Source organism: Mus caroli, unplaced genomic scaffold (assembly GCF_978045245.1).
Source record: "Mus caroli unplaced genomic scaffold, Mus_caroli_1 scaffold_6, whole genome shotgun sequence".
In the NCBI taxonomy this organism is placed as follows: domain Eukaryota; kingdom Metazoa; phylum Chordata; class Mammalia; order Rodentia; family Muridae; genus Mus; species Mus caroli.
In genome coordinates this window covers 81865365-81892219 of record NW_028227261.1, presented here as the reverse complement: position 1 = coordinate 81892219, position 26855 = coordinate 81865365, and the positions used below count along the sequence as shown (strand labels likewise).

The following is a 26855-nucleotide window of genomic DNA, read 5'->3' as shown; positions in this document are numbered from 1 at the left end:
TATTAATGACTGCTTCTATTTCATTAGGGGATATAGGACTGTTTAGATCATTAACCTGATCTTGATTTAACTTTGGTACCTGGTATCTGTCTAGAATCTTGTCCATTTCACCCAGGTTCTCCAGTTTTCTTGAGTATAGCCTTCTCTAGAAGGATCTGATGGTGTGTTGGATTTCTTCAGGATCTGTTGTTATGTCTCCCTTTTCATTTCTGATTTTGTTCATTTGGATTCTTTCTCTGTGCCCTCTAGTGAGTCTGGCTAAGGGTTTATCTATCTTGTTGATTTTCTCAAAGAACCAGTTCCTCGTTTGGTTGATTCTTTGAATAGTTCTTCTTGTTTCCACTTGGTTCATTTCGCCCCTGAGTTTGATTATTTCCTGCCATCTACTCCTCTTAGGTGAATTTGCTTCCTTTTGTTCTAGAGATTTTAGGCGTGTTGTCAAGCTGCTAGTGTGTGCTCTCTCTAGTTTCTTTTTGGAGGCATTCAGAGCTATGAGTTTCCCTCTTAGATATGCTTTCATTGTGTCCCATAAGTTTGGGAATGTTGTGGCTTCATTTTCATTAAACTCCAAAAAGTCCTTAATTTCTTTCTTTATTCCTTCCTTGACCAAGGTATCATTGAGAAGAGTGTTGTTCATTTTCCAAGGGAATGTTGGCTTTCTATTATTTATTTTGTTATTGAAGATCAGCCTTAGTCCATGGTGATCTGATAGGATGCATGGGACAATTTCAATATTTTTGTATATGCTAAGGCTTGTTTTGTGACCAATTATGTGGTCAATTTTGGAGAAGGGACCATGAGGTGCTGAGAAGAATGTATATCCTTTTGTTTTAGGATAAAATGTTCTGTAGATATCTTTTAGATCCATTTGTTTCATAACTTCTGTTAGTTTCACTGTGACCCTGTTTACTTTCTGTTTCCATGATCTGTCCATTGGTGAAAGTGGTGTGTTGAAGTCTCCCACCCTTATTGTGTGAGGTGCAATGTGTGCTTTGAGCTTTACTAAAGTTTCTTTAATGAATGTGGCTGCCCTTGTATTTGGAGCATGGATATTCAGAATTGAGAGTTCCTCTTGGAGGATTTTACATTTGATGAGTATGAAGAGGCCCTCCTTGTTTTGTTTTGTTTTTGATGACTCTTGGTTGGAAGTCGATTTTACTAGATATTAGAATGGCTACTCCAGCTTTTTTCTTCAGACCATTTGCTTGGAAAAATTGTTTTCCAGCCTTTCATTCTGAGGTAGTGTCTATCCTTTTCTCTGAAATGAGTTTCCACAAAAGCAGCAAAATGTTGGGTCTTGTTTGTGTAGCCAGTCTGTTAGTCTATGTCTTTTTATTGGGGAGTTGAGTCTTAAGAGATATTAAGGGAAAGAAATTGTTGCTTCCAATTATTTTTGTTGTTAAAGTTGGCATTCTGTTCTTGTGGCTGTCATCTTTTAGGTTTGTTGAGGGATTACCTTCTTGCTTTTTCTAGGACATGGTTTCCATCTTTGTATTGTTTGTTTTTTTTTTTTTCTGTTATTATCCTTTGAAGGGCTGGATTCGGGGAAAGATAATGTGTGAATTTGGTTTTGTCGTGGAATACTTTGGTTTCTCCATATATGGTAATTGAGAGTTTGGCTGGGTATAGTAGGCTGGGCTGGCATTTGTGTACTCTTAGTGTCTGTATAACATCTGTCCAGGCTCTTCTGACTTTCATAGTCTCTGGTGAAATATCTGGTGTAATTCTGATAGGCTTGCCTTTATATGTTACTTGACCTTTTTCCCTTACTGCTTTTAATATTCTATCTTTATTTAGTGCCTTTTTGGTTCTGATTATTATGTGTCTGGAGGAATTTCTTTTCTAGTCCAGTCTATTTGGAGTTCTGTAGACTTCTTGTATGTTCATGGGCATCTCTTTCTTTAGATTTGGGAAGTTTTCTTCTATAATTTTGTTGAAGATATTTGCTTGTCTTTTGAGTTGAAAATCTTCATTCTCATCTACTCCTATTATCCATAGGTTTGGTCTTCTCATTGTGTCCTGGATTTCCTGGATGTTTTGAGTTAGGATCGTTTTGCATTTTCCACTTTCTTTGATTGTTGTGCCGATGTTCTCTATGGAATCTTCTGCACCTGAGATTCTGTCTTCCATCTCTTGTATTCTGTTGCTGATGCTCGAATCTATGGTTCCAGATTTCTTTCCCAGGGTTTCTATCTCCAGCTCCAGCGTTGCCTCACTTTGACTTTTCTTTATTGTGTCTACTTCCCTTTTTAGGTCTTTCATGGTTTTATTCAATTCCATCACCTCTTTGGTTGTGTTTTCCTGCAATTCTTTAAGGGATTTTTGTGCTTCCTCTTTAAGGTCTTCTACCTGTTTAGCAGTGTTCTTCTGTATTTCTTTAAGTGAGTTATTAAAGTCCTTCTTGATGTCCTCTACCATCATCATGAGATATGCTTTTAAATCTGGGTCTAGCATTTTGGGTGTGATGGGGTGCCCTGGACTGGACGATGTGGGAGTGCTGGGTTCTGATGATGGAGAGTAGTCTTGGTTTCTCTTAGTAAGATTCCTACGTTTACCTTTCACAATCTGGTAATCTCTGCAGTTAGTTGTTATAGTTGTCTCTGGTTAGAGATTGTTCCTCTGGTGATTCTGTTAGCCTAAATCAGCAGACCTGAGAGACTAGCTCTCTCCTCTGAGTTTCAATGGTCAGAGCACTCTCAGCAGACAAGATCTCCTCTTATAAGAAAGGTGCACAGATATCTGGCCTTAGGACTTCCATCCTGGCCGAAGATGAAGGCCAAAAACTGGACCTTTCCCAGAAGCTGTGTTGCTTTGTGCTGTCACAGAAGCTGTTAGCTTCTCTAGTGCACACTCTCACCTGTGCAGACTACTTGCTGTGGAGTCCCGGAAGCAAGATGGCTCCCGCCGATGCTGAGGCCTACATAACTCTTTTCATGTTTCATTCTTGTCACTTTAGTAGGGGACATAAGTATAGGGGTAGGGGATGTGGTACTTCATGGTGAGGTTCATTTTGTGGGTACCTGATCCCTGTTGTCTACCCTCCATTTTCATAAGATTCCTGACCCTGAGTCTGCAACTCTCTCTACTTCACAGACAACAGCTGAGCAGCTCTTTCATTATCTGCCGCTCTTGATGGAGGAGTTCTGGTCAGTGATCCACAGACTCGATTTTTTGAGAATAAAGCGATAATGGGTTCAAAATTGAGTTGTACGTGGGTGGTAGATGCAATGTCAATTTAGAGAATATGAAAACTTATCTAAATATTTAGGTTTCAGATATTAAAATGAATGTCTGTCAAGGGACATTGCCACCAAACTCATTTTCTATCTCATATAGAGGTAGAAAAGATGGTTCTGTTAGGTCTAATAATGGCCTGGTGTTTCACATGTACATACAAACACACACACACACACACACATATATATATATATATATATATATATATATATATATATATATATGTCAACATCTATCTATCTTGATCTTTATCTGTCTCTATATCTCCCCATATGTATGTATCTATGTATCTAGGTATCTAGGTATCTATGTGTCAATGTATGTATGTATCTGTGTATCTGTGTATCTATGTATCTATGTATCTTTGTATCTATGTGTCTAGTATCCATTTATATTGCACTTGACATTCCACGTTGTACAATTACATCACTCTACGTCTAATTAAGGTCCATAAATTGTTTAATTTTTAAATGAATCATAACCTAGGGCTCTCTTCTGAGACATATATATATATATATATATATATATATATATATATATATATATGTTATAGGTCTACAAGAAGGCCAGAAAAGAAGAAAGTTCTACATTGCCTGCATGGTATCATCCTCCCTAGGAAGTGCATGCACTAACTGAGGTTAGAGCAGGGGTTTTCTGGGTTTGGGGGGAGATGTGTTTTGAGTTGATGAAGCTCCTAAAGGGGTCACCTAAAGCCAGTCTGTGAGCCAAGCATACTCAAACCACCACATTCCTCTCCCTGGCCCCTTGTTCAAACACAAGAGTCTATGGGCTATACCTAGCTATAGCATAATGCTAAAATATGCAGTCTAATGACAAAGTCCCCATACTATACAACACTCTCAAAAAAAAAAAATTCGAAAGGCCATAATGTGATCATGTGGTTTAATGTTCAGTCAATGACTTAAGTGTAGTGCTGTATAAAATCAAAATCACAAAGCCGATCATATACCTCCAACATCACAGGATATATATTCCTACTTGAAAAAGTTACAGTGCAGAAATGCTGAACCATTGCAAGATAAAAATTCATCTGTGCAAACTCCAAACTCTGTATCTCCATGTCTGTTACCAGCTTTGTTAAGAGCTTTGCTGTGCTGCTTATCTATGCCTCTGGTCTCTCTAATATCCTCAAGTCTAAAAGGTAACCTTAAGTTGCAGGTTCTTGTTCTAATGTCTGGGATCCACACATGATCATCTAGGCTCCTCCATAGGACTTGGGTCACTTCTTCATCTCTGCCCTCTATAGTACTCTAGGCTTTGGTGGATGACACTTTGTTACTGCTATTCTTGTTGGTCATCCCATGGTATTGGCAACTCCAAAGGGCTGGGGACTTCTACTACATGTAGGCTTCACCAATAGCCTCTCAAAGGCTCCCTTCAATGTACCTAGTCACTAATTCTTTGCCTGACTCCTTCAGTCCTAATTTATCAACTGCAACTAGGGCTGCATCTTCACACACAGGCTTACCGAGGTGCTGAAGGCAAGGGCAACCCCACAGTCACATATAACCTGGATCCCTGGGAACACCTAGAGTCTGACCTACCAAACAACGAGCATACATGCAATGATCTGAGGCCTTAGGCACATAAGTAGCATAGGGCTGCCTTGTCTAGACTCAGTGGGAGAGGATGATCTTAAACCTGCATAGACTTTATGGATCAGGTAGAGGTAATACCCAGGGAGTCCACTTACTCAGAGATCAAGTAGAGATTTGGAGTGGGCCAGCCTTTGGGGTGAAAATATATTGATGACTTTTATATGAAAGGAAAAGGAAAAAAAAAAACCATTAAAAATAAACAAACTACAAAACATTAAGAAAACAGCAGCAACAACAACAACAACAAAGGGCCTTCCCTGGTATCTCTGAGAGCCAAGGCTCAGCTGCTCTCCACAACCCCTTCATATCTTAAAAATCAGTACCACCTGGGTGAATCTCACCGATTACCACATACAGATACAGCATGAGGTACATTCTTGGCAATCTCTGGAACACAGCTTCTTAGTGCTCTCAGATAACACTTCTCAGAAGATTTCACCTCAGTGATGGTGGTCTCTTTATTATAATAAACTCTAATTTCTATGCTCTATTTAACCAGCATCAATTGTCCCACTAACCTCCTCTATTCCTGATTGGAAAGCTAGAGTCACATTGAAGGAAACTCCTAGTTTCTTTGCAAAGTTAATTATTTGAAAGGATGTTTTCTTGAGGCACAGAGGTGAAAGGATTTCTCCCTGAGGAAGACACGGGTAAAGGATGTTTTGCTGAAGCAGACACAGGTGAAAGGATGTTTGATGTAGCAAACAAGTGAAAGGACCTGTGATGTTGGCGTATAAAATGTCTCTACAAACATTACGGGGAATGAGCACTGAGCAGCGGTTTGGTTTTCTCTGAGTCACTATTCTTCCCTAAGTATACACAAGTATTGGTTTGCCCTACCTAGGGACATTGAGTGATTACAGGTGGAAAAGCTAGCCCCGATTGAGAAACCCTCATCCAAGAAATCCTACCTAGATTCCTGCATCAGATTTCTGCTTTGTGGGCTCTCCTCAGGCCAGTTGTCATATCTGTCAGTTTCTTCCTGATCAGATTGTAGCTTCTGGTTTGTGCCTTGTGTGTCTGAGTAGAGAAGGGACTGAAGCTGCTGGTTTGAATGTGATATCTGCCTGCCTGGAGGACTGGTCTGCAACAACTGTATCCTATTTGCGGTTTGCTATGGGACTGAACTGCTGCCAAAGATTGAGCTCGCCTCCTAAAAAGTATTGATGAACAAGTCCACTTCCCCCATACTCTAATGACATTTCTCTTCAAGTTCATTTGTGGGATGGCAGGTTAGAGTCGAGGTTGAACCCATTTTAATAATAGGTTGCAACATACTTGATGCCTAATTTGTACTGGGCCAAAGCTGCAGGGTTCTACTGCTTGGTGTACTGGAACATGGCACCCCATGTTCTATTCCATCTTTACCAACTTTCTGTGTTCAGTGATTTCATTCATTGCCTATGCTTGGCTCTCCTGGAACTTAATCTGTAGACGACCTTAAATTCAGAGATACACAGGCCTCTGTCTCCTGAGTCTTGGGATTAAAGGTGTGCACCACCACGCCTGTACTTAACCTTTTTTTCACCTAGGGCTTGGAATGAGCCAAGATCATCATGAACTCAAAGATCTGCTTGCCTTTGAACCATAGATTTTTTTGTTGTTGTTTTAGTCTTATGATTGTTATGTTTATCCTTAAGCTCCTGATCACTGTAAATCAAAGAACAAAGTCTATTCTTTTAAAGACATTTTATAGACACCCTTTGCAATTTCAAATGTTCTCAGTCTTTTCACCTTAGCCTCAAACAGATTCTTCAGACAAGGGCAAAAAGCAGCCATATTTTCCAACCAAATATCAGAAAAACCAGTCTCTAGGCCACATACTAACATTCTTCTCCTCTGAAACAAACCTCTTGAGGCCTACACCCACAGTTCAGTTCACCGTCAGCATCAGTGACATCCATGTCCCTGCTGGAATAACCCACCCAGCTCCACTTAAGACATTCCATGGCTTTTCTGATCTAAAGTCCCCAAATCCACTTTCCTTTAAATCAAAACGTGTACAGGTCTATGACATCAGTATCTCAGTGCTGGTACCAACTTCTGCCTGATTTTGAGTTCCCATTGCTCTGAAGAGACTCCATGTCCAACAACTCTTAGGAATGAAAACATTTAACTGGGAATGGCATTGGGGTTCTGAAGTTCAGCCCCATATCATGAAGAGAGGAATCATGGCAGCATCTAGGCAGACATGGGGGTGCAGCACCTGAGAATCCTATGCCTTCATCCAGAGGAGAAAGCCAGGACACCTAAGAAGGTATTTAGTAAATGTGTTAATGTCTGGGCCTTACTTTAGATCCCAGCATGTGAGAGAGAGAGCTATAGGCAGTGGATCGATCGGTGTATCAGACACCAGATTTTGGTCTTAACTTTAGTGAGTTGAAGAATGCCCAGAACTAGGTGAATAAACTCTGTCTCAGCAAATGAACTTAAATTAATTGGCCTAGTTTCTTTGGTCATTTTCAGTGGAGACTGTGGGGTCTTGCTTATGTAGCCTAGGAGATCCTGCTCATGAGCCTGTTTCTTTCCTTAGCATGGGATATAGGATTAAAGGCACCAGGTCAACAATTGAGCCACCCTAAACATACAGGTTGGGTGGGTCAGATTCAATTAAACCGTAGAGCTTTATAAAGAACCACATTTGCACAGGAGTCTCCGACTTGTAGTCTTCCAGGGAAGTAAGCAGAGCTCCTTGCACCGCAGACTCTTGTGAACACCGGGACACATTGGACCCTAGTTTCCTCACTGTGTTCGGGAAAGGAAGCTCAAGAGACAAAATGCAGGTGATTTGGGGGCAATTAAATTCACTCCTATTTTCTGTAGGGTAACTGGCATATTTGTGCCTCGGCACATACAAAATATGGTTAGCTACCTTGAATTTGAACCCATGTCTGTAAATTGAAGAGGTACACCAACTACATTTATTTTGTCCTTGGGTTTCTAGGTTTTAGCCCACAACCAACTATGTAGCCAAGAATGATGTTCAATTTCTGAGAATCTCCATTCCTCTTAGCAGTGAATGCCAGTATGGCCACCTGTCAGACACCCATGTTGTGTGACTTAGGATGGAAAAGTGTAGTTTCACACAGTTTCTCTTGATAGCTTACTGTGTCTGTAGCACAGCTGGAGTTGACTAGATTTTGAAAGGGAATTTTTTCCCCTGCAGAAAATGGTAAGAATGTGAACTGAAGAGAGTGAGTGGCTGTGGTCTTCTCAAAGGAGAGGTGCTTCCGTTTCTTTCCTCCACTTGATCAAGGGCTCCTGCCCTGTTCACTGTCGCTCCTCTTTGGATTAACCTCACAGGCCAACTTTCCCATTAGAAGAGAATGGACCAGCATCTGTGAATGAGGAAGTAAGGGTGCATTGTTTTAGCTTATGCAACTGGAGGCTGCTACCTGAGTCCATTCACAGCTGGGGAACAGGGATTCCTGTAGCTTGCAACCTGCTTTAATATGTAATTGTTTCCTTTCTGCACAGAGAGAAGATAACCGAGTCCAAAGTGTGAGAAATGACAAAGAAGCCAATAGGAGAAGGAGGAGGCTGAGGCAGGAAGGCCAAAGTTCCTCAGGTATTCAGAGTGAAATCCCTGCTCTCCTATTCTCTTGCTCTGTGACTTCGAGTAGATGAAAGAGCCCGGACTTGGACATCTGTAGCAAGGATAGGCCAGCATTCAGTGGTCCCTGATGTATGCCCTTGTCCCAGAAGGCTCTGAGTGTCTCCCTGTCGTGGATGTGGTTATGAGTCTCTACAGATCCAACATTCCCTGGTAGCACTAATGCTGTGGATCCCATTGTATTCTGGGACCAAACCATCCCTAAATCTGCAGACACCTATGCTTTCCCAATGAGTGTACTTCTTACTGTGAAGAGCAGGGTAGGTGCTGTAACAGGGCTGGTAAGACTGTGTTCCTAACCACTTGATAAATGAGGGAAGCCATTGTTGGCCAATCAGTGTGCAGGGAAAGTCCCTAAGCAAAGTTGACATGGTCATGTGTGTTACCTTTGATATCCTCATCGCATCCCTCTTTGCCTCGCAGGTCCGTGGGATAGCCCGTGGATTGAGGATGAAATCTGGATCTTGCTGGAAGAGTGGGCAATGGTTGAATATGAACTCGGAGACCCAGGCAATAAGATGCATGAGAAGGCCAAGTTCCTTAGCAGACGCCTCTCTAATCGGGGTCTGAGGAAGAGCAAGAATAGCTGCCTTGATGTAATGGTGAAGATGAAGGACCTGCACACACGTCTTTGTAACGAGAGGCCCCGGGCTTACCGCTTGTATTCGCCTTATGATTGGATCCTGTACGAGATCTTGGGCCACCCCAGATCCCAGGGAGGCTATGTGCCAGGTGAGTCTCTTGTGTAGAGGGGATTTTGAGGTCCCAGAGAAAAGCATCAGCTGGGCATAGAGCAGAGCACACAACTGCTGCAAGTCCTTTTCCCATAGGCCTTTATTTCCCATAGTGGCCTGCTCCGTGTGTCAAACTTCCTCTGTCACTCCAAGGCAATGGAATTTCTTCTTGTTCATACTTGACTCTGACCCAGAGTCCAGACAATCGCTTCTAGCGCCTGAAAGAGAGTGAGGGTGCCATTTTAAACGCCTTCTCTTTCCTCTCCCCTCACTCAGGTCCTTGGTTTGATGGGCACGGGAATCCCCCAGCTTCCTATGCACCTTCCCTCTGCATTGGTGGTGCCATCTCTCCAGGTATGCACGTTGGCATTATCGCATCCCTCCCACTATTGGAAAGCTTAAGGGGAACTCATCACTGATGGTGTACAAGGGTGATGAAATTCTGATTTCCTGTTGGAAGGATTGGAACTCCCATATATCCTTTGATATATTCCCTTGCATTTGGACTTGTGTGGGGGATATTCTATCACGTTAGGTATGACTATGACACTGTTAAATATACAATGCATTTGCCATTTCTCCTTGGATGGCTTTATCACCCATCTGTGATTGTATACCGGTTATGGTTTCCTTTGGAAAGGAGGCATGACCGAAGGTGGCTTCATAGTCAGGAGTTGACAGGAGGTGGTCTTGTCATGGCTGTTCTTTGTCGTCAAGTTGATTATATCATAGTAAGAAGGAAACAAACCATTAAAGTTCTGTGTTGGTGTCTGCTTTTCAGCTTAAGTTTCCAAGAAGTGAAGATATTTAGGAAATGTGTGACATTGGCATCCCATGCCTTTAATTCCAGTACTTGGGAGGGGGAGCCAGAGGCAAGCACATCAGTGGGATGTCCTAGATAGGTTGGGCTTAGTGTTAGTGAGCTGTAGGATGGCCAGCACCATGGAAGGAAACCCCAATACATAAAAGAAACTTCAATGAACTGACCTTGGTTTCACTCGGTGTCTCTGACATTTTTAAGTTGAGACAGTGTGGTCTTCCAAGGTTGGATTATATTGCCTGAAACCTGCCCTTGGCTAAAACCTAAATCTGAACTCCTATTCATTTTCCAAAGCTGAAGACACTGATGAATTCCCAGTGAGTGTATCTCTTGGTATTAAGAGCCTGGTAGACTCTGGATTCTGGGCTCTCCTGCAAGTGTTCCCAAGGTCTTGATAACAGAAAGTAACCATTTTTGTCAGTTCAATGTGCAGGGAGAATCCCTGAGGAAAGGTGACAGGTATGAGTGTGTGACCTCCAATATACTCATCTTGCCCCTCTGTCTCTGCAGGCCCTTCCTGTAGCCCATGGACCGACCCTGAAATCAAGATCTTCCTGCAGGAGTGGCAAGTGGTTGAATGGGAAATTGGCCACCCAGGCCAGAAGATCAAGCAGAAGAGCAGTCTTGTTTGCCAGCGTCTCTATCATCGAGGCCTGTTCAAGGACATCCAAAGCTGTTTGGGCCTGATGTGGACCATGAAGGATCTGCACTCGACCCTCAGTAGAGAGAGATCCAGGGCTGTACCCTTGTATTCTCCTTATAGAGATTATCTGGAAAGGATCTTCGACCCCCAATGTCAGAGAGGCCGTGTTCCAGGTGAGTCTCTTCTACATAGACACTTGGGGTTCTGAAAGTCGTGGCATCAGATGGCCTGTCCTTCATGAGGACAGAGCTGAGCAGACTATGGAGTGAAGCCCCATTCCCACAGGGCTGTGTTGTTGCATACAGCACAAATTCTGGCCCCCAATGTCTAACTTCCCGTGTCACCTCATGGCAATGGAATTTGGACTTGTTCATAGTTGACTCTGACCCAGAGGCCAGGCAATTACTTAGAGTGACTCAGAGAGAATGAGGGTGCCATGTTTATGCTTTCTCTCTCTCTCTTTCTTTTCCTCTCAGGTGCTCTGTATAACCGGTCTGGTCATCCCAGGCCTTCCTCAAGCCCTCAAACTCCAATGGTGATGCCATCTCCAGTATACCAGCCTTGGGATTATGGCATGTCTGCATCTTCGGGACAGCTTCCTGGGAACCTATCACTGATGATGTGCAGTCAGGACTCACTGGTTCCCAGATGGGACGCCTGGAATGCCACCTATCCATTGCCAGTTCAACATGGACTTCCTGCCTCTCTCCCTGGAGGCAACAACTTTCAGCTGCCGTGGTCACCTTGTGATGAGAGCTCAAGTCCTCAGTGAAGACATGTTGGGACTTTTCCTTTTCCTGTAAAAACCACTAAGAATCTTCCAGCACTGTATGGATCCTCAATTTCTCTATCTTAATGTAAAGGAAATGTGAAATCAAATAAATTATTTTAACATAACTCTTTTCTATATTTTTTTTTCAATTTTTTATTGGGGGGGGTATTTATTTCATTTACATTTCCAATGCTATCCCAAAAGTCCCCCACACGCTCCCCCACTCACTCACCCAACCACCCACTCCCTCTTCTTGGACCTCTTGTTCTCCCATACTGAGGTATATAAAGTTTGCATGAGTAATGGGCCTCTCTTTACAATGATGGCCCACTAGGCCATTTTCTGATTCATATGCAGCTAGAGGCAAAAGCTCCAAGGGGGGGGGTACTGGTTATTTCATATTGCTGTTCCACCTATAGGATTGCAGATCTCTTTGGCTCCTTGGGTACTTTCTCTAGCTCCTCCATTGGGGGCCCTGTGATCCTTCCAATAGCTGACTGTGAGCCTCCACTTCTGTGTTTGCTAGACCCGGCATATTCTCACAAGAGACAGTTCTGTCTGGGTCCTTTCAGCAAATTCTTGATAGTGTCTGCAATGGTGTCAGCGTTTGGAAGCTGATTATGGGATGGAGTCCCGGATATGGCAGTCTCTAGATGGTCCATCCTTTGGTCTCAGCTCCAAACTTTGTCTCTGTAACTTCTTCCAAGGGGGGTTTCTTTCCAATTCTAAGAAGGGGTAAAGTGTCCACACTTTGGTCTTCGATCTTCTTGAGTTTCATGCATTTAGCAAATTATATCTTATATCATGGGTATCCTAAGATTCTGGACTCATATCCACTTGTCAGTGAGTACATATTGTGTGAGTTCCTTTGTGATTGGGTTACCTCACTCAGGATGATGCCCTCCAGGTCCATCCATTTGCCTAGGAATTTCAAAAATTCATTCTTTTTAATAGCTGAGCAGTACTCCATTGTGTAAACGTACCACATTTTCTGTATCCATTCCTCTGTTGAGGGGCATCTGGGTTCTTTCCAGCTTCTGGCTATTATATATGAGGCTGCAATGAACATAGTGGAGCATGTGTCCTTCTTACCGGTTGGTACATCTTCTGGATAGATGCCCAGGAGAGGTATCGCGGGATCCTCCAGTATTATTATGTCCAATTTTCTGAGGAACTGCCAGAGTGATTTCCAGTGTAGTTGTACAAGCTTGCAGTCCCACCAACACTGGAGGAGTGTTCCTCTTTCTCCACATCCTTGCCAGCATCTGCTGTCACCTGAATTTTTGATCTTAGCCATTCTGACTGGTGTGAGGTGGAATCTCAGGGTTGTTTTGATTTGCATTTCCCTGATGATTAAGGATGTTGTTGAACATGTTTTCAGGTGCTTCTCTGCCATTCGTTATTCCTCAAGTGAGAATTCTTTGTTCAGCTCTGAGCCCCATTTTTTAATGAGGTTATTTGATTTTCTGGAGTCAACCTTCTTGAGTTCTTTATATATATTGGATATTAGTCCCCTATCTGATTTCGTATAGGTAAAGATCCTTGCCCAATGTGTTAGTGGTCTTTTTGTCGTATTGACAGTGTCTTTTGCCTTGCAGAAACTTTGCAACTTTATGAGGTCCCATTTATCGATTCTTGATCTTACAGCAGGAGGCATTGCAGTTCTATTCAGGAATTCTTCCCCTGTACCCATATCTTCGAGGCTTTTCCCTACTTTCTCTTCTATAAGTTTCAGTGTCTCTGGTTTTATGTCGAGTCCCTGATTCCACTTAGAGTTGACTTTAGTCCAAGGAGATAGGAATGGATCAGTTCGCATTCTTCTACATGATAACCGCCAATTGTGCCAGTACCATTTGTTGAAAATGCTGCCTTTTTCCACTGAATGGTTTTTGCTCCCTTGTCATAGAACAAGTGACCATAGCTGTTTTGGTTCATCTGTGGGTCTTCAATTCTATTCCATTGGTGTACTTGTCTGTCGCTATACCAGTACCTTGCAGGTTTTATCTCAATTGCTCTGTAGTACAGCTTTAGGTCAGGCATGTTGATTCCAACAGAGGTGCTTTTATCCTTGAGAAGAGTTTTTGCTATCCTAGTTTTTTTTTTTTTTTTTTTTTTTTGTTGTTCCAGGTGAATCTGCCGATTGCCCTTTCTAATTGGTCGAAGATTTGAGTTGGAATTTTGATGGGGATTGCATTGAATCTGTAGATTGCTTTTGGCAAGATAGCCATTTTTACTAAATTGATCCTGCCAATCCATGAGCATGGGAGATCTTTCCATCCTCTGAGATCTTCTTTAATTTCTTTCTTCAGAGACTTGAAATTCTTATCATACAGATCTTTCACTTCCTTGAGTCATGCCAAGGTATTTTATAGTATTTGTGACTATTGAGAAGTGTGTTGTTTCCCTAATTTCTTTCTCAGCCTGTTTATCCTTTGTGTACAGAAAGGCCATTGACTTGTTTGAGTTAATTTTATATCCAGCTACTTCATTGAAGCTGTTTATCAGGCTTAGGAGTTCTCTGGTGGAATTTTTAGGGTCACTTATATATACTATCATATCATCTGCAGAAAGTGATATTTTGACTTCTTCCTTTCCAATTTGTATCCCCTTGATCTCCTTTTGTTGTCTAATTGCTCTGGCTAGGACTTTAAATACAATGTTGAATAGGTAGGGAGAGAGTGGACAGCCTTGTCTAGTCCCTGATTTTAGTGGGATTGCTTCCAGCTTCTCACTGTTTACTTTGATGTTGGCTACTGGTTTGCTGTAGATTGCTTTTATCCTGTTTAGGTATAGGCCTTGAATTCCTGATCTTTCCAAGACTTTTCTCATGAATGCCTGTTGGATTTTGTGGCATGCTTTCTCCTCATCTAACGAGATGATCATGGTTTTTTTTTTTTTTTTTTTTTTTGTCTTTGAGTTTGTTTATATACTGGATTACATTGCTGGATTTCCGTATATTGAACCATCCCTGCATCCCTGGGATGAAACCTACTTGGTCAGGTTGGATGATTGTTTTTGTTATGTTCTTGGATTCGGTTAGCGAGGACTTTATTGAGGATTTTTGCATAGATATTCATAAGGGAAATTGGTCTGAAGTTCTCTATCTTTGTTGGGTCTTTTTGTGCTTGAGGTATCAGAATAATTGTGGCTTCATAGAATGAGTTTGGTAGAGTACCTTCTGCTTCTCTTTTGAGGAATAGTTTGTGAAGAACTGGGATTAGATCTTCTTTGAAGGTCTGATAGAACTCTGCACTAAACCCATCTGGTCTTGGACTTTTTTTGTTTGGGAGACTATTAATGACTGCTTCTATTTCATTAGGGGATATAGGACTGTTTAGATCATTAACCTGATCTTGATTTAACTTTGGTACCTGGTATCTGTCTAGAATCTTGTCCATTTCACCCAGGTTCTCCAGTTTTCTTGAGTATAGCCTTCTCTAGAAGGATCTGATGGTGTGTTGGATTTCTTCAGGATCTGTTGTTATGTCTCCCTTTTCATTTCTGATTTTGTTCATTTGGATTCTTTCTCTGTGCCCTCTAGTGAGTCTGGCTAAGGGTTTATCTATCTTGTTGATTTTCTCAAAGAACCAGTTCCTCGTTTGGTTGATTCTTTGAATAGTTCTTCTTGTTTCCACTTGGTTCATTTCGCCCCTGAGTTTGATTATTTCCTGCCATCTACTCCTCTTAGGTGAATTTGCTTCCTTTTGTTCTAGAGATTTTAGGCGTGTTGTCAAGCTGCTAGTGTGTGCTCTCTCTAGTTTCTTTTTGGAGGCATTCAGAGCTATGAGTTTCCCTCTTAGATATGCTTTCATTGTGTCCCATAAGTTTGGGAATGTTGTGGCTTCATTTTCATTAAACTCCAAAAAGTCCTTAATTTCTTTCTTTATTCCTTCCTTGACCAAGGTATCATTGAGAAGAGTGTTGTTCATTTTCCAAGGGAATGTTGGCTTTCTATTATTTATTTTGTTATTGAAGATCAGCCTTAGTCCATGGTGATCTGATAGGATGCATGGGACAATTTCAATATTTTTGTATATGCTAAGGCTTGTTTTGTGACCAATTATGTGGTCAATTTTGGAGAAGGGACCATGAGGTGCTGAGAAGAATGTATATCCTTTTGTTTTAGGATAAAATGTTCTGTAGATATCTTTTAGATCCATTTGTTTCATAACTTCTGTTAGTTTCACTGTGACCCTGTTTACTTTCTGTTTCCATGATCTGTCCATTGGTGAAAGTGGTGTGTTGAAGTCTCCCACCCTTATTGTGTGAGGTGCAATGTGTGCTTTGAGCTTTACTAAAGTTTCTTTAATGAATGTGGCTGCCCTTGTATTTGGAGCATGGATATTCAGAATTGAGAGTTCCTCTTGGAGGATTTTACATTTGATGAGTATGAAGAGGCCCTCCTTGTTTTGTTTTGTTTTTGATGACTCTTGGTTGGAAGTCGATTTTACTAGATATTAGAATGGCTACTCCAGCTTTTTTCTTCAGACCATTTGCTTGGAAAAATTGTTTTCCAGCCTTTCATTCTGAGGTAGTGTCTATCCTTTTCTCTGAAATGAGTTTCCACAAAAGCAGCAAAATGTTGGGTCTTGTTTGTGTAGCCAGTCTGTTAGTCTATGTCTTTTTATTGGGGAGTTGAGTCTTAAGAGATATTAAGGGAAAGAAATTGTTGCTTCCAATTATTTTTGTTGTTAAAGTTGGCATTCTGTTCTTGTGGCTGTCATCTTTTAGGTTTGTTGAGGGATTACCTTCTTGCTTTTTCTAGGACATGGTTTCCATCTTTGTATTGTTTGTTTTTTTTTTTTTCTGTTATTATCCTTTGAAGGGCTGGATTCGGGGAAAGATAATGTGTGAATTTGGTTTTGTCGTGGAATACTTTGGTTTCTCCATATATGGTAATTGAGAGTTTGGCTGGGTATAGTAGGCTGGGCTGGCATTTGTGTACTCTTAGTGTCTGTATAACATCTGTCCAGGCTCTTCTGACTTTCATAGTCTCTGGTGAAATATCTGGTGTAATTCTGATAGGCTTGCCTTTATATGTTACTTGACCTTTTTCCCTTACTGCTTTTAATATTCTATCTTTATTTAGTGCCTTTTTGGTTCTGATTATTATGTGTCTGGAGGAATTTCTTTTCTAGTCCAGTCTATTTGGAGTTCTGTAGACTTCTTGTATGTTCATGGGCATCTCTTTCTTTAGATTTGGGAAGTTTTCTTCTATAATTTTGTTGAAGATATTTGCTTGTCTTTTGAGTTGAAAATCTTCATTCTCATCTACTCCTATTATCCATAGGTTTGGTCTTCTCATTGTGTCCTGGATTTCCTGGATGTTTTGAGTTAGGATCGTTTTGCATTTTCCACTTTCTTTGATTGTTGTGCCGATGTTCTCTATGGAATCTTCTGCACCTGAGATTCTGTCTTCCATCTCTTGTATTCTGTTGCTGATGCTCGAATCTATGGTTCCAGATTTCTTTCCCAGGGTTTCTATCTCCAGCTCCAGCGTTGCCTCACTTTGACTTTTCTTTATTGTGTCTACTTCCCTTTTTAGGTCTTTCATGGTTTTATTCAATTCCATCACCTCTTTGGTTGTGTTTTCCTGCAATTCTTTAAGGGATTTTTGTGCTTCCTCTTTAAGGTCTTCTACCTGTTTAGCAGTGTTCTTCTGTATTTCTTTAAGTGAGTTATTAAAGTCCTTCTTGATGTCCTCTACCATCATCATGAGATATGCTTTTAAATCTGGGTCTAGCATTTTGGGTGTGATGGGGTGCCCTGGACTGGACGATGTGGGAGTGCTGGGTTCTGATGATGGAGAGTAGTCTTGGTTTCTCTTAGTAAGATTCCTACGTTTACCTTTCACAATCTGGTAATCTCTGCAGTTAGTTGTTATAGTTGTCTCTGGTTAGAGATTGTTCCTCTGGTGATTCTGTTAGCCTAAATCAGCAGACCTGAGAGACTAGCTCTCTCCTCTGAGTTTCAATGGTCAGAGCACTCTCAGCAGACAAGATCTCCTCTTATAAGAAAGGTGCACAGATATCTGGCCTTAGGACTTCCATCCTGGCCGAAGATGAAGGCCAAAAACTGGACCTTTCCCAGAAGCTGTGTTGCTTTGTGCTGTCACAGAAGCTGTTAGCTTCTCTAGTGCACACTCTCACCTGTGCAGACTACTTGCTGTGGAGTCCCGGAAGCAAGATGGCTCCCGCCGATGCTGAGGCCTACATAACTCTTTTCATGTTTCATTCTTGTCACTTTAGTAGGGGACATAAGTATAGGGGTAGGGGATGTGGTACTTCATGGTGAGGTTCATTTTGTGGGTACCTGATCCCTGTTGTCTACCCTCCATTTTCATAAGATTCCTGACCCTGAGTCTGCAACTCTCTCTACTTCACAGACAACAGCTGAGCAGCTCTTTCATTATCTGCCGCTCTTGATGGAGGAGTTCTGGTCAGTGATCCACAGACTCGATTTTTTGAGAATAAAGCGATAATGGGTTCAAAATTGAGTTGTACGTGGGTGGTAGATGCAATGTCAATTTAGAGAATATGAAAACTTATCTAAATATTTAGGTTTCAGATATTAAAATGAATGTCTGTCAAGGGACATTGCCACCAAACTCATTTTCTATCTCATATAGAGGTAGAAAAGATGGTTCTGTTAGGTCTAATAATGGCCTGGTGTTTCACATGTACATACAAACACACACACACACACATATATATATATATATATATATATATATATATATATATATATATGTCAACATCTATCTATCTTGATCTTTATCTGTCTCTATATCTCCCCATATGTATGTATCTATGTATCTAGGTATCTAGGTATCTATGTGTCAATGTATGTATGTATCTGTGTATCTGTGTATCTATGTATCTATGTATCTTTGTATCTATGTGTCTAGTATCCATTTATATTGCACTTGACATTCCACGTTGTACAATTACATCACTCTACGTCTAATTAAGGTCCATAAATTGTTTAATTTTTAAATGAATCATAACCTAGGGCTCTCTTCTGAGACATATATATATATATATATATATATATATATATATATGTTATAGGTCTACAAGAAGGCCAGAAAAGAAGAAAGTTCTACATTGCCTGCATGGTATCATCCTCCCTAGGAAGTGCATGCACTAACTGAGGTTAGAGCAGGGGTTTTCTGGGTTTGGGGGGAGATGTGTTTTGAGTTGATGAAGCTCCTAAAGGGGTCACCTAAAGCCAGTCTGTGAGCCAAGCATACTCAAACCACCACATTCCTCTCCCTGGCCCCTTGTTCAAACACAAGAGTCTATGGGCTATACCTAGCTATAGCATAATGCTAAAATATGCAGTCTAATGACAAAGTCCCCATACTATACAACACTCTCAAAAAAAAAAAATTCGAAAGGCCATAATGTGATCATGTGGTTTAATGTTCAGTCAATGACTTAAGTGTAGTGCTGTATAAAATCAAAATCACAAAGCCGATCATATACCTCCAACATCACAGGATATATATTCCTACTTGAAAAAGTTACAGTGCAGAAATGCTGAACCATTGCAAGATAAAAATTCATCTGTGCAAACTCCAAACTCTGTATCTCCATGTCTGTTACCAGCTTTGTTAAGAGCTTTGCTGTGCTGCTTATCTATGCCTCTGGTCTCTCTAATATCCTCAAGTCTAAAAGGTAACCTTAAGTTGCAGGTTCTTGTTCTAATGTCTGGGATCCACACATGATCATCTAGGCTCCTCCATAGGACTTGGGTCACTTCTTCATCTCTGCCCTCTATAGTACTCTAGGCTTTGGTGGATGACACTTTGTTACTGCTATTCTTGTTGGTCATCCCATGGTATTGGCAACTCCAAAGGGCTGGGGACTTCTACTACATGTAGGCTTCACCAATAGCCTCTCAAAGGCTCCCTTCAATGTACCTAGTCACTAATTCTTTGCCTGACTCCTTCAGTCCTAATTTATCAACTGCAACTAGGGCTGCATCTTCACACACAGGCTTACCGAGGTGCTGAAGGCAAGGGCAACCCCACAGTCACATATAACCTGGATCCCTGGGAACACCTAGAGTCTGACCTACCAAACAACGAGCATACATGCAATGATCTGAGGCCTTAGGCACATAAGTAGCATAGGGCTGCCTTGTCTAGACTCAGTGGGAGAGGATGATCTTAAACCTGCATAGACTTTATGGATCAGGTAGAGGTAATACCCAGGGAGTCCACTTACTCAGAGATCAAGTAGAGATTTGGAGTGGGCCAGCCTTTGGGGTGAAAATATATTGATGACTTTTATATGAAAGGAAAGGGAAAAAAAAACCATTAAAAATAAACAAACTACAAAACATTAAGAAAACAGCAGCAACAACAACAACAACAAAGGGCCTTCCCTGGTATCTCTGAGAGCCAAGGCTCAGCTGCTCTCCACAACCCCTTCATATCTTAAAAATCAGTACCACCTGGGTGAATCTCACCGATTACCACATACAGATACAGCATGAGGTACATTCTTGGCAATCTCTGGAACACAGCTTCTTAGTGCTCTCAGATAACACTTCTCAGAAGATTTCACCTCAGTGATGGTGGTCTCTTTATTATAATAAACTCTAATTTCTATGCTCTATTTAACCAGCATCAATTGTCCCACTAACCTCCTCTATTCCTGATTGGAAAGCTAGAGTCACATTGAAGGAAACTCCTAGTTTCTTTGCAAAGTTAATTATTTGAAAGGATGTTTTCTTGAGGCACAGAGGTGAAAGGATTTCTCCCTGAGGAAGACACGGGTAAAGGATGTTTTGCTGAAGCAGACACAGGTGAAAGGATGTTTGATGTAGCAAACAAGTGAAAGGACCTGTGATGTTGGCGTATAAAATGTCTCTACAAACATTACGGGGAATGAGCACTGAGCAGCGGTTTGGTTTTCTCTGAGTCACTATTCTTCCCTAAGTATACACAAGTATTGGTTTGCCCTACCTAGGGACATTGAGTGATTACAGGTGGAAAAGCTAGCCCCGATTGAGAAACCCTCATCCAAGAAATCCTACCTAGATTCCTGCATCAGATTTCTGCTTTGTGGGCTCTCCTCAGGCCAGTTGTCATATCTGTCAGTTTCTTCCTGATCAGATTGTAGCTTCTGGTTTGTGCCTTGTGTGTCTGAGTAGAGAAGGGACTGAAGCTGCTGGTTTGAATGTGATATCTGCCTGCCTGGAGGACTGGTCTGCAACAACTGTATCCTATTTGCGGTTTGCTATGGGACTGAACTGCTGCCAAAGATTGAGCTCGCCTCCTAAAACGTATTGATGAACAAGTCCACTTCCCCCATACTCTAATGACATTTCTCTTCAAGTTCATTTGTGGGATGGCAGGTTAGAGTCGAGGTTGAACCCATTTTAATAATAGGTTGCAACATACTTGATGCCTAATTTGTACTGGGCCAAAGCTGCAGGGTTCTACTGCTTGGTGTACTGGAACATGGCACCCCATGTTCTATTCCATCTTTACCAACTTTCTGTGTTCAGTGATTTCATTCATTGCCTATGCTTGGCTCTCCTGGAACTTAATCTGTAGACGACCTTAAATTCAGAGATACACAGGCCTCTGTCTCCTGAGTCTTGGGATTAAAGGTGTGCACCACCACGCCTGTACTTAACCTTTTTTTCACCTAGGGCTTGGAATGAGCCAAGATCATCATGAACTCAAAGATCTGCTTGCCTTTGAACCATAGATTTTTTTGTTGTTGTTTTAGTCTTATGATTGTTATGTTTATCCTTAAGCTCCTGATCACTGTAAATCAAAGAACAAAGTCTATTCTTTTAAAGACATTTTATAGACACCCTTTGCAATTTCAAATGTTCTCAGTCTTTTCACCTTAGCCTCAAACAGATTCTTCAGACAAGGGCAAAAAGCAGCCATATTTTCCAACCAAATATCAGAAAAACCAGTCTCTAGGCCACATACTAACATTCTTCTCCTCTAAAACAAACCTCTTGAGGCCTACACCCACAGTTCAGTTCACCGTCAGCATCAGTGACATCCATGTCCCTGCTGGAATAACCCACCCAGCTCCACTTAAGACATTCCATGGCTTTTCTGATCTAAAGTCCCCAAATCCACTTTCCTTTAAATCAAAACGTGTACAGGTCTATGACATCAGTATCTCAGTGCTGGTACCAACTTCTGCCTGATTTTGAGTTCCCATTGCTCTGAAGAGACTCCATGTCCAACAACTCTTAGGAATGAAAACATTTAACTGGGAATGGCATTGGGGTTCTGAAGTTCAGCCCCATATCATGAAGAGAGGAATCATGGCAGCATCTAGGCAGACATGGGGGTGCAGCACCTGAGAATCCTATGCCTTCATCCAGAGGAGAAAGCCAGGACACCTAAGAAGGTATTTAGTAAATGTGTTAATGTCTGGGCCTTACTTTAGATCCCAGCATGTGAGAGAGAGAGCTATAGGCAGTGGATCGATCGGTGTATCAGACACCAGATTTTGGTCTTAACTTTAGTGAGTTGAAGAATGCCCAGAACTAGGTGAATAAACTCTGTCTCAGCAAATGAACTTAAATTAATTGGCCTAGTTTCTTTGGTCATTTTCAGTGGAGACTGTGGGGTCTTGCTTATGTAGCCTAGGAGATCCTGCTCATGAGCCTGTTTCTTTCCTTAGCATGGGATATAGGATTAAAGGCACCAGGTCAACAATTGAGCCACCCTAAACATACAGGTTGGGTGGGTCAGATTCAATTAAACCGTAGAGCTTTATAAAGAACCACATTTGCACAGGAGTCTCCGACTTGTAGTCTTCCAGGGAAGTAAGCAGAGCTCCTTGCACCGCAGACTCTTGTGAACACCGGGACACATTGGACCCTAGTTTCCTCACTGTGTTCGGGAAAGGAAGCTCAAGAGACAAAATGCAGGTGATTTGGGGGCAATTAAATTCACTCCTATTTTCTGTAGGGTAACTGGCATATTTGTGCCTCGGCACATACAAAATATGGTTAGCTACCTTGAATTTGAACCCATGTCTGTAAATTGAAGAGGTACACCAACTACATTTATTTTGTCCTTGGGTTTCTAGGTTTTAGCCCACAACCAACTATGTAGCCAAGAATGATGTTCAATTTCTGAGAATCTCCATTCCTCTTAGCAGTGAATGCCAGTATGGCCACCTGTCAGACACCCATGTTGTGTGACTTAGGATGGAAAAGTGTAGTTTCACACAGTTTCTCTTGATAGCTTACTGTGTCTGTAGCACAGCTGGAGTTGATTAGATTTTGAAAGGGAATTTTTTCCCCTGCAGAAAATGGTAAGAATGTGAACTGAAGAGAGTGAGTGGCTGTGGTCTTCTCAAAGGAGAGGTGCTTCCGTTTCTTTCCTCCACTTGATCAAGGGCTCCTGCCCTGTTCACTGTCGCTCCTCTTTGGATTAACCTCACAGGCCAACTTTCCCATTAGAAGAGAATGGACCAGCATCTGTGAATGAGGAAGTAAGGGTGCATTGTTTTAGCTTATGCAACTGGAGGCTGCTACCTGAGTCCATTCACAGCTGGGGAACAGGGATTCCTGTAGCTTGCAACCTGCTTTAATATGTAATTGTTTCCTTTCTGCACAGAGAGAAGATAACCGAGTCCAAAGTGTGAGAAATGACAAAGAAGCCAATAGGAGAAGGAGGAGGCTGAGGCAGGAAGGCCAAAGTTCCTCAGGTATTCAGAGTGAAATCCCTGCTCTCCTATTCTCTTCCTCTGTGACTTCGAGTAGATGAAAGAGCCCGGACTTGGACATCTGTAGCAAGGATAGGCCAGCATTCAGTGGTCCCTGATGTATGCCCTTGTCCCAGAAGGCTCTGAGTGTCTCCCTGTCGTGGATGTGGTTATGAGTCTCTACAGATCCAACATTCCCTGGTAGCACTAATGCTGTGGATCCCATTGTATTCTGGGACCAAACCATCCCTAAATCTGCAGACACCTATGCTTTCCCAATGAGTGTACTTCTTACTGTGAAGAGCAGGGTAGGTGCTGTAACAGGGCTGGTAAGACTGTGTTCCTAACCACTTGATAAATGAGGGAAGCCATTGTTGGCCAATCAGTGTGCAGGGAAAGTCCCTAAGCAAAGTTGACATGGTCATGTGTGTTACCTTTGATATCCTCATCGCATCCCTCTTTGCCTCGCAGGTCCGTGGGATAGCCCGTGGATTGAGGATGAAATCTGGATCTTGCTGGAAGAGTGGGCAATGGTTGAATATGAACTCGGAGACCCAGGCAATAAGATGCATGAGAAGGCCAAGTTCCTTAGCAGACGCCTCTCTAATCGGGGTCTGAGGAAGAGCAAGAATAGCTGCCTTGATGTAATGGTGAAGATGAAGGACCTGCACACACGTCTTTGTAACGAGAGGCCCCGGGCTTACCGCTTGTATTCGCCTTATGATTGGATCCTGTACGAGATCTTGGGCCACCCCAGATCCCAGGGAGGCTATGTGCCAGGTGAGTCTCTTGTGTAGAGGGGATTTTGAGGTCCCAGAGAAAAGCATCAGCTGGGCATAGAGCAGAGCACACAACTGCTGCAAGTCCTTTTCCCATAGGCCTTTATTTCCCATAGTGGCCTGCTCCGTGTGTCAAACTTCCTCTGTCACTCCAAGGCAATGGAATTTCTTCTTGTTCATACTTGACTCTGACCCAGAGTCCAGACAATCGCTTCTAGCGCCTGAAAGAGAGTGAGGGTGCCATTTTAAACGCCTTCTCTTTCCTCTCCCCTCACTCAGGTCCTTGGTTTGATGGGCACGGGAATCCCCCAGCTTCCTATGCACCTTCCCTCTGCATTGGTGGTGCCATCTCTCCAGGTATGCACGTTGGCATTATCGCATCCCTCCCACTATTGGAAAGCTTAAGGGGAACTCATCACTGATGGTGTACAAGGGTGATGAAATTCTGATTTCCTGTTGGAAGGATTGGAACTCCCATATATCCTTTGATATATTCCCTTGCATTTGGACTTGTGTGGGGGATATTCTATCACGTTAGGTATGACTATGACACTGTTAAATATACAATGCATTTGCCATTTCTCCTTGGATGGCTTTATCACCCATCTGTGATTGTATACCGGTTATGGTTTCCTTTGGAAAGGAGGCATGACCGAAGGTGGCTTCATAGTCAGGAGTTGACAGGAGGTGGTCTTGTCATGGCTGTTCTTTGTCGTCAAGTTGATTATATCATAGTAAGAAGGAAACAAACCATTAAAGTTCTGTGTTGGTGTCTGCTTTTCAGCTTAAGTTTCCAAGAAGTGAAGATATTTAGGAAATGTGTGACATTGGCATCCCATGCCTTTAATTCCAGTACTTGGGAGGGGGAGCCAGAGGCAAGCACATCAGTGGGATGTCCTAGATAGGTTGGGCTTAGTGTTAGTGAGCTGTAGGATGGCCAGCACCATGGAAGGAAACCCCAATACATAAAAGAAACTTCAATGAACTGACCTTGGTTTCACTCGGTGTCTCTGACATTTTTAAGTTGAGACAGTGTGGTCTTCCAAGGTTGGATTATATTGCCTGAAACCTGCCCTTGGCTAAAACCTAAATCTGAACTCCTATTCATTTTCCAAAGCTGAAGACACTGATGAATTCCCAGTGAGTGTATCTCTTGGTATTAAGAGCCTGGTAGACTCTGGATTCTGGGCTCTCCTGCAAGTGTTCCCAAGGTCTTGATAACAGAAAGTAACCATTTTTGTCAGTTCAATGTGCAGGGAGAATCCCTGAGGAAAGGTGACAGGTATGAGTGTGTGACCTCCAATATACTCATCTTGCCCCTCTGTCTCTGCAGGCCCTTCCTGTAGCCCATGGACCGACCCTGAAATCAAGATCTTCCTGCAGGAGTGGCAAGTGGTTGAATGGGAAATTGGCCACCCAGGCCAGAAGATCAAGCAAAAGAGCAGTCTTGTTTGCCAGCGTCTCTATCATCGAGGCCTGTTCAAGGACATCCAAAGCTGTTTGGGCCTGATGTGGACCATGAAGGATCTGCACTCCACTCTCAGTAGAGAGAGATCCAGGGATGTACCCTTGTATTCTCCTTATAGAGATTATCTGGACAGGATCGTCGACCCCCAATGTCAGAGAGGCCGTGTTCCAGGTGAGTCTCTTCTACATAGACACTTGGGGTTCTGAAAGTCGTGGCATCAGATGGCCTGTCCTTCATGAGGACAGAGCTGAGCAGACTATGGAGTGAAGCCCCATTCCCACAGGGCTGTGTTGTTGCATACAGCACAAATTCTGGCCCCCAATGTCTAACTTCCCGTGTCACCTCATGGCAATGGAATTTGGACTTGTTCATAGTTGACTCTGACCCAGAGGCCAGGCAATTACTTAGAGTGACTCAGAGAGAATGAGGGTGCCATGTTTATGCTTTCTCTCTCTCTCTTTCTTTTCCTCTCAGGTGCTCTGTATAACCGGTCTGGTTATCCCAGGCTGCCCTCAAGCCCTCAAACTCCAATGGTGATGCCATCTCCAGTATACCAGCCTTGGGATTATGGCATGTCTGCATCTTCGGGACAGCTTCCTGGGAACCTATCACTGATGATGTGCAGTCAGGACTCACTGGTTCCCAGATGGGACGCCTGGAATGCCACCTATCCATTGCCAGTTCAACATGGACTTCCTGCCTCTCTCCCTGGAGGCAACAACTTTCAGCTGCCGTGGTCACCTCGTGATGAGAGCTCAAGTCCTCAGTGAAGACATGTTGGGACTTTTCCTTTTCCTGTAAAAACCACTAAGAATCTTCCAGCACTGTATGGATCCTCAATTTCTCTATCTTAATGTAAAGGAAATGTGAAATCAAATAAATTATTTTAACATAACTCTTTTCTTTATTTTTTTTCAATTTTTTATTGGGGGGGGGGTATTTATTTCATTTACATTTCCAATGCTATCCCAAAAGTCCCCCACACGCTCCCCCACTCACTCACCCAACCACCCACTCCCTCTTCTTGGACCTCTTGTTCTCCCATACTGAGGTATATAAAGTTTGCATGAGTAATGGGCCTCTCTTTACAATGATGGTCCACTAGGCCATTTTCTGATTCATATGCAGCTAGAGGCAAAAGCTCCAAGGGGGGGGGGTACTGGTTATTTCATATTGCTGTTCCACCTATAGGATTGCAGATCTCTTTGGCTCCTTGGGTACTTTCTCTAGCTCCTCCATTGGGGGCCCTGTGATCCTTCCAATAGCTGACTGTGAGCCTCCACTTCTGTGTTTGCTAGACCCGGCATATTCTCACAAGAGACAGTTCTGTCTGGGTCCTTTCAGCAAATTCTTGATAGTGTCTGCAATGGTGTCAGCGTTTGGAAGCTGATTATGGGATGGAGTCCCGGATATGGCAGTCTCTAGATGGTCCATCCTTTGGTCTCAGCTCCAAACTTTGTCTCTGTAACTT

General features: G+C 42.4%; 2 protein-coding genes across 2 annotated transcripts; both read left to right on the top strand.

Annotated features, from left to right (window-relative positions):
* The first annotated feature begins 4316 nt into the window (after positions 1 to 4316).
* On the top strand, positions 4317 to 11438 carry LOC147004272 (uncharacterized). Its single transcript, XM_085839527.1, has 7 exons — positions 4317 to 4399; positions 5177 to 5225; positions 8334 to 8424; positions 8893 to 9201; positions 9480 to 9557; positions 10534 to 10839; positions 11143 to 11438. Exons 1-7 carry the CDS (start codon positions 4317 to 4319, stop codon positions 11436 to 11438), a joined length of 1212 nt encoding a protein of 403 aa, XP_085695653.1.
* A 7596-nt stretch (positions 11439 to 19034) lies between these two features.
* LOC147004271 (uncharacterized) lies at positions 19035 to 26154 on the top strand. Its single transcript, XM_085839526.1, has 7 exons — positions 19035 to 19117; positions 19893 to 19941; positions 23050 to 23140; positions 23609 to 23917; positions 24196 to 24273; positions 25250 to 25555; positions 25859 to 26154. Exons 1-7 carry the CDS (start codon positions 19035 to 19037, stop codon positions 26152 to 26154), a joined length of 1212 nt encoding a protein of 403 aa, XP_085695652.1.
* The last annotated feature ends 701 nt before the right edge of the window (positions 26155 to 26855 follow it).

What these genes read in the sequence shown, in the direction of transcription:
- LOC147004272 (XM_085839527.1), top strand. Translation starts at nt 4,317, where the DNA reads ATGTCTGTTACCAGCTTTGTTAAGAGCTTTGCTGTGCTGCTTATCTAT. An exon ending in GGAAGGCCAAAGTTCCTCAG is followed by an intron (nt 8,425 to 8,892) that starts GTATTCAGAGTG and finishes TTTGCCTCGCAG; the next exon opens with GTCCGTGGGATAGCCCGTGG. An exon ending in TCAGAGAGGCCGTGTTCCAG is followed by an intron (nt 10,840 to 11,142) that starts GTGAGTCTCTTC and finishes TTTTCCTCTCAG; the next exon opens with GTGCTCTGTATAACCGGTCT.
- LOC147004271 (XM_085839526.1), top strand. Translation starts at nt 19,035, where the DNA reads ATGTCTGTTACCAGCTTTGTTAAGAGCTTTGCTGTGCTGCTTATCTAT. An exon ending in AATATCCTCAAGTCTAAAAG is followed by an intron (nt 19,118 to 19,892) that starts GTAACCTTAAGT and finishes CTTAAAAATCAG; the next exon opens with TACCACCTGGGTGAATCTCA. An exon ending in ACATACAGATACAGCATGAG is followed by an intron (nt 19,942 to 23,049) that starts GTACATTCTTGG and finishes CTTTCTGCACAG; the next exon opens with AGAGAAGATAACCGAGTCCA.